Below are 14,968 nucleotides of genomic sequence, written 5' to 3'. Positions count from 1 at the left end.
AATGAAGAAGCAAGATAGTTAGTAAGTCCACTGTATTACCTCCAAGCCTTTGTGCCATGAGCTGAGACATTATCAGTCAACATCAGAGCTGCAGCCAGGCCCTATCAATCAATATAGGGCCAACACCAATCTATAACTGCTAATCTACTTCACTTACCACATTACACTCAGTGATCCAGCAAAGATTTAACCGAGGCCCTCTTGTAAAACGTCAAATCTTGTATTAAAAATTCTGCATTTTTGCGCTCCAGTAAATTTTCTGGTGCCACATCCTGAGTTCATACACTGCGTCTCATCAGGACAAACTAACTAAAGCATTGCAAGTCTGTTGTTTGTCTGCGAGTCTGCTGGAAAACCATAGTTACATTATTACAAATCCATTGTAATAGCGCGTATGTGAATGTGGACTTTCAACATTGCACCTCAGTCTCACATCATTCTCCTGCACGAACATTAAATGCTCTTAAAAAATAGCCCTTCAACCACCAGCCTTTTTATTACATTTCGTTTTACTTGCTAAGTATCAAGAGTCTTTGCTAACAAGCATTGTGCAGTCCCAAAATTCACACGTAATGAATATTTATGATCCCCACATGACTGAAACCATAAATTCTCTCTACTCTCCCTCACAGTTTGTGAAACTCTTTAGCTTGTGATAGATTTTAGTTCTCATGCCACAGAAGGAAGACTTATTAACACCACTTGTGACTCTCTGCATATGTGGGAGTCAACAAGCAGTAGACCCAAACCCCCAGGCCCATAACAGATAGATCATATTTATGAGTATCACTGACAACGCTAATATACATACACTATATTGCCAAAAGTATTCGCTCATCTGCCTTCACATGCATAGGAAATTTAGTGATATCCCATTCTTAATCCACAGAGTTTAATATGATGTCAGCTCACATGTTGCAGCTTATGAGCTTCAGCTCTTCTAGAAAGGCTGTGTGTTTACAAGAATTTTTGACAATTCTTCCAAAAGTGGACTTGTGAGATCAGACATTGATAAGGCCTGGCTTGCAGTCTCCTCTAATTCATCCTAAAAGCGTTCTATCAGGTTGAGATCAGGACTCTGTGCAGGCCAGTCAACTTCCTCCACACCAAACTCACTCATCCATGTCCTCATGGACCTTGGTTTCTGCACTGCTGTTCACAAGAAGTTGGGAGCATGAAATTGTCCAAAAAGTTCTTGGTATGCTGAAGAATTTAGAGTTTCTTTCACTGGATCTAAGGGGCTGAGCCCAACTACTGGCAAACAACCCCACACAACTTTACACTTGGCACAATGCAGTCAGACATGTACCGTTACCCTGGCAACTGTCAAACCCCGACTCGTCTGTCAGATTGCCAGATGGAGAAGTGTGATTCATCAATTAAGGAGCACATCTCCACTTCTCTAGAGTCCACTGGCGGCGTGCTTCCAACGCTTTGCATTGTGTTTGGTGATGTAAGACTTGGATGCAGCTGCTCAGCCATGTAAACCCATCCCATAAAGCTCTTGACACACTGTTCTTGAGCTCATCTGAACGCCACATGAAGTTTAGCGGTATGTAGCAAGTGATTGGTACACCTGAATTTGTTGATGTGGATGGGTGAGTGAATACTTTTGGCAACATAGTGTACTTCTTTGCTGACCTTAACAACTGCCGAAAAATGTATGTATGGTACATCTCTGTCAATATCATGCGTACCCACTGATAGTACTTGTGTTATACAGTGCTAGATTGACAGTAGTTTAAATGCTTGCTGCTAAAGCTGTTATAATTGTAAGCCCATTATCAATATGAATTGCGTTTAGTAATGTGGAGTAAGAACAGGGTTGTGTAACAAATTAACAAATTATACAGCATTTTTGCTGATGAGCTTGTGAGTTAACGCGGACTTTCAGGGAGTTTAAAAACAACACCAGCATGGGGGGGAGGGAGGGAGGCACAGTAGTAATGTCAAGGGACTCAAATATAACTGCTGGTGTCTTGTGTTGTGAGAGAAAGAATACAAGTTGTTGTTTTTTTTCAAAGACAAAACATCCCACGAAAAGCCTAAAATAAATTCAATAAAACTTCAAAAGAGCTGTCAGGAAGCGTTTGTCTTGGGCAAATATAGTACTAGACACATGTATTATTGTTTAACACTGGACTTAATGGCATTTTCAGTACCTCAGTGGCCCTCCGTCTTTACACTGGAGAAGTGAAAAAGAATTTTGCAGATGATTCTTATTCAGTCTGTGTACCACTTAACAGCATGTTGAAAAAGGACAGCACACTATGTCTGACATGGTAGAATAAAATAAATGAAAACAACTCCAGGGTATAGAGCTGTGGGTGCCGCTACAGCTAACCTGGTTGAGTGGGATCCCTGCACGCCCAAGGCTACACAACAGGGCCTGGGTTTGAGTTCACGCCACAGCAAAAGCTACATATGCTACTCCTTTCACCTTCAAAGAAAAGCATTTTTAAGTTGTTGGGCAAATGAAAAACAAAACTGGACTGGAAAAGCTGAAAAAAGCACTTTTCTTCATATTAATAACGACAGTGAAGGTGCCTTTGAGTCGTCAGCCTCATGAAACAATCGACTCTGTATTGCTGCGATCATTTGAAACTGAGAGGTTTAACAATTATAACAAGCTCTTAAGCGTATATCAATTTGTTTTATGGTCCCCATCGAGCACTCTGGACTATTGCTTTAGATGCCGTTTTCTACTTCCACCCTTACATTTGACCAACGCGGTGGTCAATCAAAATGAAATACTCTCAGTACCCACAAGGAGGCATTTCGAGTGTAGAATTTTGAACACAGCTCTGCATATGACCTTGCCCTTAGGAACAAGAGGACAAAAAGCAAAACAGAGACTTGCATACCTCACACCGTACAAAGCAGTGTACAGAAAAAAACATTGATTATCGTAATACCAGCCCTGTAAAAATCTAAGCCTAATCATGTGGACTCAGTTACGCAGTGTACCTTAACATCTATTATGTATTTAATTTTACACGGTGAACCCGTGAATGTTAATCAGGGACAGGATTAATACAACTGTAACATACATGAACGTTATGCACATAAAAAAATCTTTCACATGTGAACCAAAGTAACCAGAAACCTGTTATTTCTTATGAGAATTAAGTAGGTACGTTTAAAATTGCACAAATTGCATTTGTTGTTGTCAAACCACCTTTGATTAAGTAACAAGAGACACAGTTTTTATGTTGCAATCAAGGCCCGCTAATTTGTAATTTAATTTGTAATGAAATTTGTGAGGTTAAAGATCAGCTCAGCACCTCATCTGATGGGTGCCACGCTCCATGTGTGAAAACTATGCGCACGTCAGTTTACACCTCGATTTTACGTTCGGCCTATTTCTAAAATGAAATCTAAATGCAGCCAAAACAAGCATTGATCGCCTCCCTTGTTCTCTTTTCCTCTCTCTTTGTGTCTCTACACACATACAAAGTCTGCACTATGCCTCCCACATTTATACACCTCTCCGCGCGCACGCAGCTACACTCATAGTCTCAAAAAGTTGGCGAGGTGTAACATATGTGGGATGATGACTACTGAAGGGAGGAGGAACTCGTATTTAACACTTCGCTTCATGTGTATGTGTGTGCTTGAGTGTGTGTATGTGTGTGTCATTGCCCTAAAAAGGCCATGGTTCTTCTAGTCGCTCCTTATGTTTATGCCACTAAGATAGAAACACACTCACATGTGCGCACACACGCACACACATCCCCCTGGAGAGGGAGACATGGAGACACAGAGAGAGAGGAAAGAAGGGAATGGTCTTTGTTCATGCACCAGAATCTCTTCTTTGAATTTGTAGCCATTTCCAGACCTGCTGGGAAGTGAAACAGCTCCTATGTGTAAATGTGAAATATCATTACATAAATGTGTCCGTGTGACACCGGAGAAGGGAAAGAGCAATGGTATTATTTAATGTAAAACTTTCCAGATGTTGGCCACATAGGATAAAGTCGAAACTGTGAGTCTGGAGTGTGTGACAGTGCCTGGACGTGTAATTTATGTGTGAGAAAGAGGAAACGAGTGGGTGCTACTCCTTCCACCCCCCTCCTTCCCTTTATTTCCTTCAGCCCCTCAGCCCTCTTCACTCTGCCTCCATCTCTAACTCTCGTTTCCTCTCATTCAGACTCCCAGACTGAACGAGCCATAAAAAGGCATTTGTTTAAACACACTTGCTACCCGTTTTCACTAAACTCCTGTCACCAGTAGTCCTCTTAGCTTTAAACCACTGATTTGTGTCATATTCCCAGAAAAGCAAAATCCGCCCGACACCCTATCCCCTGTGTCTTACCTGCTCGTGGTACTCTATTCCCATGCTGAGAGTATTCACAAGAATAGCGATCATGATCCCGCGGTTGAAGTATTTACTTTCCACAATCCTCTTTAGTTTTTCCCTGAGGTCCCTCCAGGCACGAACCACTCCATTTTCGTATTCAACAACCCCACGGCGTCTGCTCCGACCCCTCACTCCTCTCACATCGGCCCCCTGGATACAAGATTTTGGATACAATAAGTCAAAACACCAACAAGGATGTCTTGTGCTTTTTAATTACTGTAGTTTTAGGCGCTATGCAAAATAATCCACAAATACAACACTGTGTTAGGTTTGAAGACTAAAAGATTGTATTTATTTATTTATATACCATGCTCATCATCATTATATGTCTAATCAACACTTGTGAATTAATCATCAAGGTTTAAAATCATCATTAGTCCACAACCATCCATTCTGACCTGAGGGAAGTCGTGTAGTCCATCTGCCTCTCCCTTGCCTCCCTCTAGGTCTCCCAGTTCCAGCTCCAAGGTCTCCAGGCTGCTGGCACACAAAGGGCAGCTAAGTAGCTCCAAGAGAAGAGGGCTGGGCACCATACCCGCCAGCTGGTAGAGCAGCCGCTGGCGACCTGAAAGGAAGAACGGGTGATGATGGTCAGACATTGCTGAAGGAGTTTCTATAACTGTCCTATGTGTTTATCTTTAATGAGCAAACATGTTTTGGTTTGGTAATTTTTTTTTACAAATTATATTAAATTAATATCGACTTCCCAGTATATTGGTATTGATATTTATAACAGCAATTAATTGAACATTTTTAAAGTTTAAAAAAAAGGCCACAAGAGAAACACCCTTCAAGCACGATATGAATGCTGCCATTGTACAGTCTGTCCACCAGAGGGCGCTCAGCTCCCCAGTTTACAACATGTTTTGAACACCGCAAACAAACAGCTAATCCAAGTTTAGTCTTATCGAGTGTAAGTGCGTAAATAAGAACAACACACATTTTTTAATGAAATCTTTTTATATTTGTGTGTCTGAAAGAAAAGAAAATATTGGCCAATATATCAGCTTTTTAATACCACCAAGTATCAGCATCAGTCCTATTTCGGTCCGACTCTAACATTATATATTCTATATCCTGCTGTAAATCAAGTAAATCAATGTAAATAAATCAAGTTTTTAAATGTAAATATAAAAATAAACTTTCTTAAAATTACATATTTGAAGCAGGGATCATCTGTAAGTAGGTATGGTGATATTATTAGACAACTTAAGAAATCAATGAAAGTTAGGCTCTAATTTGCATCTTTACTACTAAAGCACATCATATATTTCGACATTAGCTTTGATTTACGTTTGATCCAAGTGTATTCTTTATCAAAACTATAAATAATAGAAAAGATAAAAGATCTGAAGTCCCCATTAGCAAAGTAGGACCAACTCTATGTAGTATAAAGCACCGGGAATCATTGGCGAGTCCTTTACTGCAAAGCACTTGCTGGTGCTTGTTAAGCTTACTGTTGTAAAAGTGGAACAGTTGGAGGGGAGTAAAAATGAGTGCTTCTACATGTTTATGTGGTCGACTTTTTTATAAGGACAACATAAAGAGACAAAGAGACAAACCTTGTGGTATAACGACCCAGCTCGAAGACATTAACATAAGTGAAATTTTGCATTTTGTGCTGAAGGGCCGTCCTTTTCAGCACGCGGCCAGCACACATTAAGTTTCCGCAGTGAGTACTGCAAGCTCGCCCACAGTTTGAGATCTCGGCTGCCTCGTCTCACCTTCTGTTCTCTGACTGGAGCCTTTTAAAATCAGTACAGAGGAACTGCAGAGCAAAGCACAGCTGAAAACTAACACAGGCAAAGCTTGACTTCTGAAAACGTCAGCTCTTCAAAAGCAGCTTTAACAGCACATAAAGTTGTTTACAACACTGTCTATACCCCGAGCTATTAAAAAAGGTTTGTGTGTGCTCTCATTGTATTTTATTGTCATTTATAATCTTAAACACTTCTCCAGTTCTTGACATACTCACAAATTACCTTCGCAAATTCCATCAGAGTACAAAACCCTTGTCCGGGGAAAATTTTGTTTAAACTGATCCCATCGTATAAGGTTATTCAATAAGGCTACAATTACAGTGAAATCAGAGGGCTACAGAGCTGAAAATATTCCCAAGAACATGGTCCTCCAAAAGTGAAGAGGAACCAAAAACATGATTCACACTCTAAAGCCATACCTTATAAGGTTTAGCAGATAGTGAGTTACCTAACAGTGCTGAAAGCAAACAGAACACATCCCCCTTCAAATGAGTAAATATGTGATCTTTACTACAGAGTACAATTTAGGGTGATATTTTTTTAAGCATTGCACTCACTCTCCAAAAGGATTCAGGCTGCTTAACATCAGTTTCTCGTGCTTACTGTTAGTCTCACCCTTTAATGACACAACAGAAATGTCTTTCATACCATTTCTGCGCAGCTCCTGTCTTTCTGCTCTCTGTTATTTTCTCGGTATCCCCGAATCCAGCCCTCCTTTATGTGTCCTCCCCCAGCTCTCTTCTCTTTCTTTTTATTGCTCTAATTTATTTTTCTCTTGGCGGCCTTCTTTCAGCTTCTCAATGCGGGCCTTAAATCTTTCATACTTTATGAATACATTAATAAACTCCATATTTTCTTCCTTCCTCAGCCACTTGTTTTCAGAATACCATAACACACCTGCATTCCTGTTTACATTCCTTAACACTCCATACTTTTCCTCCTTTAACTGTTCCCCCCACACACTGTGTTGATTCAGTCAGTCCTGCCCCTTTATCCACTTCTCTGCGCTGATGACTTTAACATTTGAGACATGGATTTCCTGTCAGGGCTCTAAGTGCTTCTTGAGACTCATGCACACACACACCGCAGAAGCAGCCACGGGCTATTTCAGGTCAAGCTTGGGATGAGGACGCAGGGTAAAAGAAAGAGCACTGAATGAAAGTGAGTGTGATGACAAAACTATAATGGAGCCCGAGGGAATTCTAAAGCGTCGCAAAGAGAATGTGAAGGAGACTTAAAGGACGGTGGAAGACAAATAGCGAAAGAAAAGCTTTATTTTTTCACCTTTTATCTTTGTAAGATATTTGGTTGTGGTTTAAACACTCTGAAAGTGGCAGCTTCCTTTAGCTGACTCACCTCTGATCTTTCTGACCAGAAAAACAATGGTGAGCAGTAAAGTGTGGTATTCCCATAGACGCAGATTCAACATCCATATTTTTCTGGATTCTACAATTTTGAGATCCACCCATGTGTCTGTGTGCAGTGATTGTTTTCTTACTGTGCTGTCCCATGAGCTGGTAAAGCTTGGTCAGTGTCTCGGCGTGCTCAGAAGCCGGGTGGTTCGGCGGATGCTCCAGACAAGAACCGCACTGCTTTGAGTGAGGGGGTGGCGTCTTGCTGCTATAGCTGCACACAAAAGACGGCAGAATGGTGGGATAGTTCATCCCCCCGTTCAGTCGCCCGAGTAATGAGCCCACGCGCTGGGTGACAGTGGTCGAGTTATCGTTGTTTCCATTTGCACTTCCCCTCCGAACGGTAAGCGACTTCATCTCCAGTTCCTCCCCGACTTTGATGTGTCCTTCTCTGTCCACGTGCTCTGTGGTTGCCACGCTGACGGTGTGCTGCCCGCCATTGCTGAGACGACAGTGCTGATGCTGATGGTGTTGTAAAAGGTTATGGATTGGCCTCAACCACAATGCGTTACCTGGGCCTGACCCTCCGCAGCCCCTGCTGGAACCGTGGCCATGCCCATTACCTCCACCATTACTGCCTCCACTGCTGCCATTAGGATTCACCTTTTTACGACGTTTACTGTTCAGAAAAAAAGAGACATGAATAATAATTAAGGGTGGCTAGTAATAAATAGTAATATTTATTCAAGATAGATTTTTGTTTATTTGTGTTTGCATCAGAATGCATTTCTAATATATTTCTGGCAGGCACAATGTAATTCTGTGAGGTGCACGGTTGGCAAATCCCGCAAAATGATTGCAAATTAACAACAAAACATAAAAGGGATGTAGAGAATTAATATATTGGGTAGTGGAAAAATAACACTGGTTGTTTTAATTATTTATTTATTTATTGCCAGGGGAGAGTTGTTGAGTGAAGATCTTATCGTGTTTTTTGCTAATTTACTGATCTCAACTTCTGAAAGCAATTAACTAGATAACGAAAATTAAAAGTGTGTACTAATAGAGCCATATTAGGTGAGCCTGTCACATAGCCTGGCAAGTCGTTAGGGAACAATGAATTTCATGACCATTTGGCAAGTGGTTAGTGGCAGTAGGTGAGAAATCAAGTGCAAAAGCCTCAGTCACATGGGCCTAGATGCCACTGAGTGACCAACTGGCCAACATAGGGTGGATAAAATAGGTACTCCCTAAACATTTGGCAAATGGTTGCTGGAGGTCACTGGGAGTTGTTATGTGGAACTGGTCTCAAGAGTTATATGGTGATCCACCAAAAGATTCCTTGTTACTGTTTTGGTTGCAAGGAGATATCCAGCATTGTGCAGTAGTAGTAGTGAAATGGATAAAAGTGTTACACAATTCAGAAATGGAGACTTTTCATGAAAGTGAAAGCTGGGTTGCAGTGCACTTTTACCACAGCTCAGATAGTAGGTATTGAGTGCTTACAGACAAGTCAGTCTTCCGTGCGAACTACGGGCGACCGCAGGAACCTCATTTTTCCATAGGTTGCCATGAGGTCTCAGACCAGTCTGGGGTGCTAATAGTGCAACTTAACCTAAAAAAGCACCATGTGATGGTTTCTCTTTTTTTGCATTGTGTTGGATTAGAGATTCTTTTCATCTTACCAAAGTTACTTGGCATTTTTAAGGTTGATGTTGAGGGCTTTAGAACAAATTGTCCATTACATTTACCAATACATTTTTGAGCTATCATCTCCACCCTAAGTAACAAAGTCCAAGTTGCTGTTTTTTTGCTAACATCACCACACAACACATTTATTGCTACGTCATTAGACATTTCTAGACATATTCTACAGAATTAAAAACAAAAAACAAAAAAAAACAACCTGTAACGTACCTGTGCCAGCCAGAGTATATCCTCTGGAGCCTGCGTGTAAACTTGCGGTAAAGATGGCTAATGTAGCGTAGCATCTCTTCATAGCACGAGCCCGGCTCGCTGTAACTGGCAAGTGTGGAGTCGTTTGACATGTAACGAGCACGCTGCTCCCGCATCAGTGCATTCTCCCTTTGCTTTGTCTCGGAGAATTGGGTGGCAATGACCACGAGGCACAAGTTGATCATGAAGAAAGAGCCCACCTGTTTGAAAAGGGAAAGGTAAAGAAAGTGCAAACCACAACAACAACACCTAAAATGATACAGTGTGTTTAACTGAGTCAAAGCCTGCTCCATAAAAGTGTTGATTTAGGGTCATAAAAGTATTTCACCTTTAATTCTGTATAAAGAATCAAGACAGTGTTTACTTTATAAATATTTGACTCACTGTTGACTTTATGCCTCCTTACGGTGTAAAAATATAAGGAGCATTATTAGAGCTTATTCATTATTTGAGATGCTACCTGCTTGGTCAAACACTGTAAACATAAAACTGAAAAGTTTTTTAGTTACTTAGAAATAATTAAATTTAAATGATCCTCCAATGAGTTGGCTTTGTCCTTACTATAACTTTGAAATGTCAACTCAATAATGAAATGTATGCTAAATATGTCATTAGCGTGTGGTACTAAAAGATGAATTGCAAATTAGATGAGCACTTTCTCCACCTGGTTATTAATTCCTCATTTTGTATTGAAAGTACTTAAGTGCAGTCAGTCTGAAAACTAAATCCAGTGTCTGTTTTTAGTTGACTAGGTCAATTAAAAATCCCAAACCAGGGAAAATTGTCTATAGACAGCTGTCTCCTCAACAAAAAGTCGATCAGGCTTAGAAAGCTGCAGGCGTTCACATTTATCTGAATTAGTCCTTTGCAAAAATGAAAAATAATGGTCCTTTAAAACAAGATATTTTGGACCCAATCACGTTTTGTCGTTGCTTCAAGGCTCTAGCAAAACAAGAGAATATAAAGAGAAGTTAAACAAAAAAAATAATGAGGTACTTACAATAATGAGCAGTATAAAATATATAAAATTATAGAAGGAGTGAGCATCCATGACATAGTACATGATGTCTACCCAGCCTTCTAGTGTGATGACCTGGTGATAGAGGACAAAAAGACAGAGAGTGGGAGCCTTTTAGTTTCAATAAAAAGCAAACATTCCTATATAGCTCTGCCCATTACTTTTTCTTCAAAAATGGCATAGACACCCACACATGTACACCAATACCCAGAGACACATACGCACTCCAGTATACAGCAATCAGATTTCCAGTTATGTTTTTAATGGCTATTCTTCTGAAGAAAGTCTGCAGTGTCCCTAAAACATGTTATAAAGGATGTGTGTGTTTGTGTGTGAGTGCTAGTGCAAAAAAAATCAAACAATTCTCTCATGTAGCCACTATGCTAATGAGCATTTGAGATTCTGAGACTTGAAAACGGTGGCTAAGTTCAGCCAAGCTGATAATACAATCACACCTCAACATTTACACCTCAGCGGAGCCTGAAACACCACTGCAAAAACTGACGGAGCATGCAGATTAGCAGGAATGTATGTACATTAGGCTCAGATGCCAGCACATACCTCTGTGTGAATGGAAAATTGTGAACAAGCATACCAAAAACAGACACCACACATGCGTAAAATCCACCTACACACAAACAGGGAGACATGCACACACAAGCACCCAGAGGAGACTACTCTGCTCTCTAATGCAGAAGATCAACCAAGGAGTTCATATGTGTCAACAGTAAACGTATGCTAAACAAACCATACATAGGTACAAAACATTTAGCCAAGAACATCTATGCAGGTCTTGTAAACTGTACATTTACCACCTGATTACCTCATTCACTTAACTAACCAAGAATTTAAATGTCAGCTCTAAAGGCACATATTTTGTAATCAGTTCCTGATTAATTCACCACAGGATTCCTAATTCATTATGGACGTGGACAAATCGAAATACAAATCTTGGGCTGTGTTAAGCCATTTTGCGAAAGGCAACTGTAGTATATATGTGAAGGAGCGATATTATGACACCGTGTAGCTGAGAGAGAACACAGAAGTAAACAGATTATCCAGTGGCTTCCAGGCCAAGCTTGCAAAAATACAATTACCTGGTTTCTCAATGCCACTTCACTCTATTTAAACTCTATTCCAGATCAAGGAGACACAGAATAAGCCTGATTTACTCTTAAAGTAGTAAATAGCAGTGAAGACAGTGATGTCACCTTTTGGTTTCAGAAATCCATCGTCATCTTGGTTGCAAAAAAACCCACTGGCTGTCAAACCGCTTATATGTTAGCTTAGTAGCCTAAGTTAGCTTGGTAACCTAAGCTAACAGGTAACAGAACTTAACAATTATTTATTATATTATATAAATGAGTAAAAATTTGTGATTTGTGGGTTAAGAAGATAGAGTAACATCAGCCTTCATTTATTTATACGATTCATTTTAAGCCAGTATTAGTGTGAAATTGTTATGAAACGCCTGCGTGCAGGCAGGAAAAGGACCCAAAGTGCAGACTCTGGAGACAGACGTGAACTCAAAAAACAGCTTTAATGCTGAACTCAAAAGGGTAACAAAACTGAGAATACAAAATAAGCTTAGACAGACAGACAGACAGACAGACAGATGAGGGTGGATAAGAGTAGATCATGACACGGACACAGAGAAACACAGGGCTTAAATACACAGAGGGACCAATCAGGGAAAGGGAAACAGGAGTGAAACACAGCTGGGGCAACTCAGGCCTAACGAGACAAAGGAAGCAAAACCAGACACATTAACGTAAGACACGGACTTTCAAAGTAAAACAGGAAACATAACACAGAGACACGGAATTGACAAGGGGATACAGCTGACAGGGGAGACAGAGCAACTAGAGAACACAGAGACATAAACCATAAGACAGAACTCTAACAAAGAAACCAAAAAACTAGAAATGATTAATAATATAATAAACTCAAAACTCGGGGGCAACGACCCAGGCATCCTAACAGAAATGTCATTAAGCTGAAGATTTTCATTTATATTATGTCAGTGTTAGGGGATGAAATGAAACCCTGAGACAGTCAGGTGAGAGTAAACAGTTACTGTGTTCGGTAGTATGTGATATTTTCTAGTTTGAGGTTACTCTATATGGATAAAATGCCCAGTCCAAATATTGTCTTTGGTGATTTAACAAACAACAAAACTGAAAACCAAAACTTCCAAAACTATGGCAAACAGCAAATACTGGTTTCTGGGTTTTACCTTCTGCAAACAAATCTGTGCATTTGTCCCCGCTTACCTGGAATATGGCTATCCAAGCATAGCCGATATTGTCAAAGTTGACAGCTCCCCTGTGAGGGTTGAGCTCCCCTGGGCGGCAGTCGTTGTAGTACTGATACCAGTTAACACAAAAGTTACCGCTGGCAACACTCCTAAAACTCAGGTCAGAAGCCGGCAATGTGCATTCGAGCCCGTCTTGAGAGTAGGGTGGCACATCTTTGCAACGCCGCATCCCGTTTTCGCGTGGAGCCGAGCAGATAAACGGGCTGTCTTCACCTTCCTCAGACATGTAATAAGGATTTAAAGACATGTTGTACATTCTGGATTAAAAAAAGAAAAAGAATAACACAAATATCACTGCGAGCACACGCATGTGGGCAAACATAAATACCCCACAAATTACAGTCAGTGTTCTCTTCTTCCAAAACATCTCAGTCAGAGATTTCCACTCTAATCAGCAAATCATCTCAACAATATGGTAATAGGATTGATGAACTCTCTGTCTTATAATTGCTTAGTGGCTTAAAAATCAAATCATGACTGCAGCCAATACGTCGTGTTATAAAACCTCAACACGAATGACTGATGATTTCGATGAGGCTTCTCAGTTATTTCTGGTTTGCTTCTCTTGTTTTGGGGGATCTATAGAGATAATATAGGAAGTTTGTATTTCCTGTAAATAATCTTTAAAAAAGCTCTAGCTGCTCCAGTCAGAGCCGAATAAGTGATAAAAAAAGATTGATGGTTGGGTGGCTCGCCCTCTATGGCCTCTAAAATATTTGTCTATCCACTCCACCTATGTGGGGAGAAAAGATCAACCCCTTTAACAGCCTTTCTGCTCTAGTGTTCAGCATTTGAAAGATACAGTAAATAGAAAAACTGTTATTCATGTTTTTATTCGCACAAGTTGTCATTACACTTTGAATCCTTCACTTACAAAAACAACATGGCCCTTATTTTATGACAAGATTTTTTTTATTGGTATCCATGGTGACAGGTGTTTCCTATTCGTGGTAGAGAGTGCTGAGTGCATCCCACAGATTACCTATTTTATTTATACTCCTCCCTTTAAATTGGAGAGCTCTCCACAACAGTTACTGCGTGAAGGGATATTTATGCCCGACTAACACGGAAGGCTTTAGCAACCGTGCACTGCTTTATTTTCACACCATTCCCATAATTCCTGTCATCTTTTTTTCCCGTTGTGGTGTGTTTGCCTAATGCTGCCGAGGCAAAAATCATGTTCCTTATTTTTCAAAGGCTTTAAAAAAGCCAAAAGCTTCAGTGTCATGAGAAAGTGTTTGCCCCTTACCCATTTCTTACTTTTTTGCATATTTGTCACATCTGTATGCTTCAGATCACCTAAATAATTTTTAAATTAGGCAAACATAACCTGAGTAAATAAAAAAATGCAGTTTTTAAATGAGGAGCATTTGTTAAGGGGAAAAAAGCTATCATAACCCACCTTTCCCTTTAGGAAAAAGTCATTGGCCTCCCTTAAAATAACTTCATGGATACTCCCAGATTTGATAAATTATGAAATCACTGAAACAGAACCTGTCTGACAAAATGAAGAAGACTAAAAGACCTCAAAACACACCATACCACCATCTAAAGAAACAGCCGAGAAAGTTACTGACATCCGTCAGTCTGGAAAGGGTTAAAAAGCCATTTTAAAGGCTTTGGGACTCCACTAGCCATAAATTTTGAAAACATGGAACAGTGATTCCAAGAGCACATCAGCAACTCATCCAGGAGGTCACAAAAGAATATTGAAAGAAAAATAAGACCTCAGAAAGCGGGCAAACACTTCTCCACGGCACTGCATATGATAAGAAATGCCTGCAACACTCACTAAAATAGGAAATAAAGGAAAAAAATCAATTGAAATTGTGGAGACGCTTAGTGCAAGAGTATGTGCATGTGCATGTGTTATTTCAGAGGGCAGTGATTCATTTTACCCTGGAAGTCAGATAGATTTGTTCTCTGAAAGGAATCACAGCATCTTTTATATTACCGTAAGTATTAAGCTGTGGTTTTCTATCCGTCTTTCTTATCTACTCAAAGAAACATTAACTCTGGGACAATTTGTGCCATTACATCAAAAGCACAATTAGTTCATGCCTCTTTTGGCGTTGTGAGGATGTGGCTACTGAAGCAACTTTTATTATTTTTCTCTTGCATAAAATCACTCCCGACGGCTAAAATGATGACTGAGCTCGATTTTGGCTGTTTGTGTGTGTGTACTTGATTTTGAGGGAGTAAGCT

General features: G+C 40.2%; 1 protein-coding gene across 1 annotated transcript in view; it reads right to left on the bottom strand.

Annotated features, from left to right (window-relative positions):
- Nucleotides 1-14,968, bottom strand: part of cacna1ha (calcium channel, voltage-dependent, T type, alpha 1H subunit a) — a 133,566-nt gene that overhangs the window by 36,297 nt on the left and 82,301 nt on the right. The window contains exons 7-12 of the mRNA XM_080905377.1: nt 12,720-13,020; nt 10,429-10,521; nt 9,390-9,628; nt 7,619-8,151; nt 4,759-4,925; nt 4,316-4,510 (exon numbers count right to left, since the gene is read on the bottom strand). Of these exons, the coding sequence (XP_080761503.1) occupies nt 4,316-4,510; nt 4,759-4,925; nt 7,619-8,151; nt 9,390-9,628; nt 10,429-10,521; nt 12,720-13,020 (1,528 nt within the window). The remainder of the gene's footprint in view (nt 1-4,315; nt 4,511-4,758; nt 4,926-7,618; nt 8,152-9,389; nt 9,629-10,428; nt 10,522-12,719; nt 13,021-14,968) is intronic.

Source organism: Rhamphochromis sp. 'chilingali', assembly GCF_963969265.1.
Source record: "Rhamphochromis sp. 'chilingali' genome assembly, chromosome: 15".
NCBI lineage: Eukaryota > Metazoa > Chordata > Actinopteri > Cichliformes > Cichlidae > Rhamphochromis > Rhamphochromis sp. 'chilingali'.
Note: the sequence above shows the minus strand (reverse complement) of the source record. Positions and strands in the feature narration are given on the sequence as shown.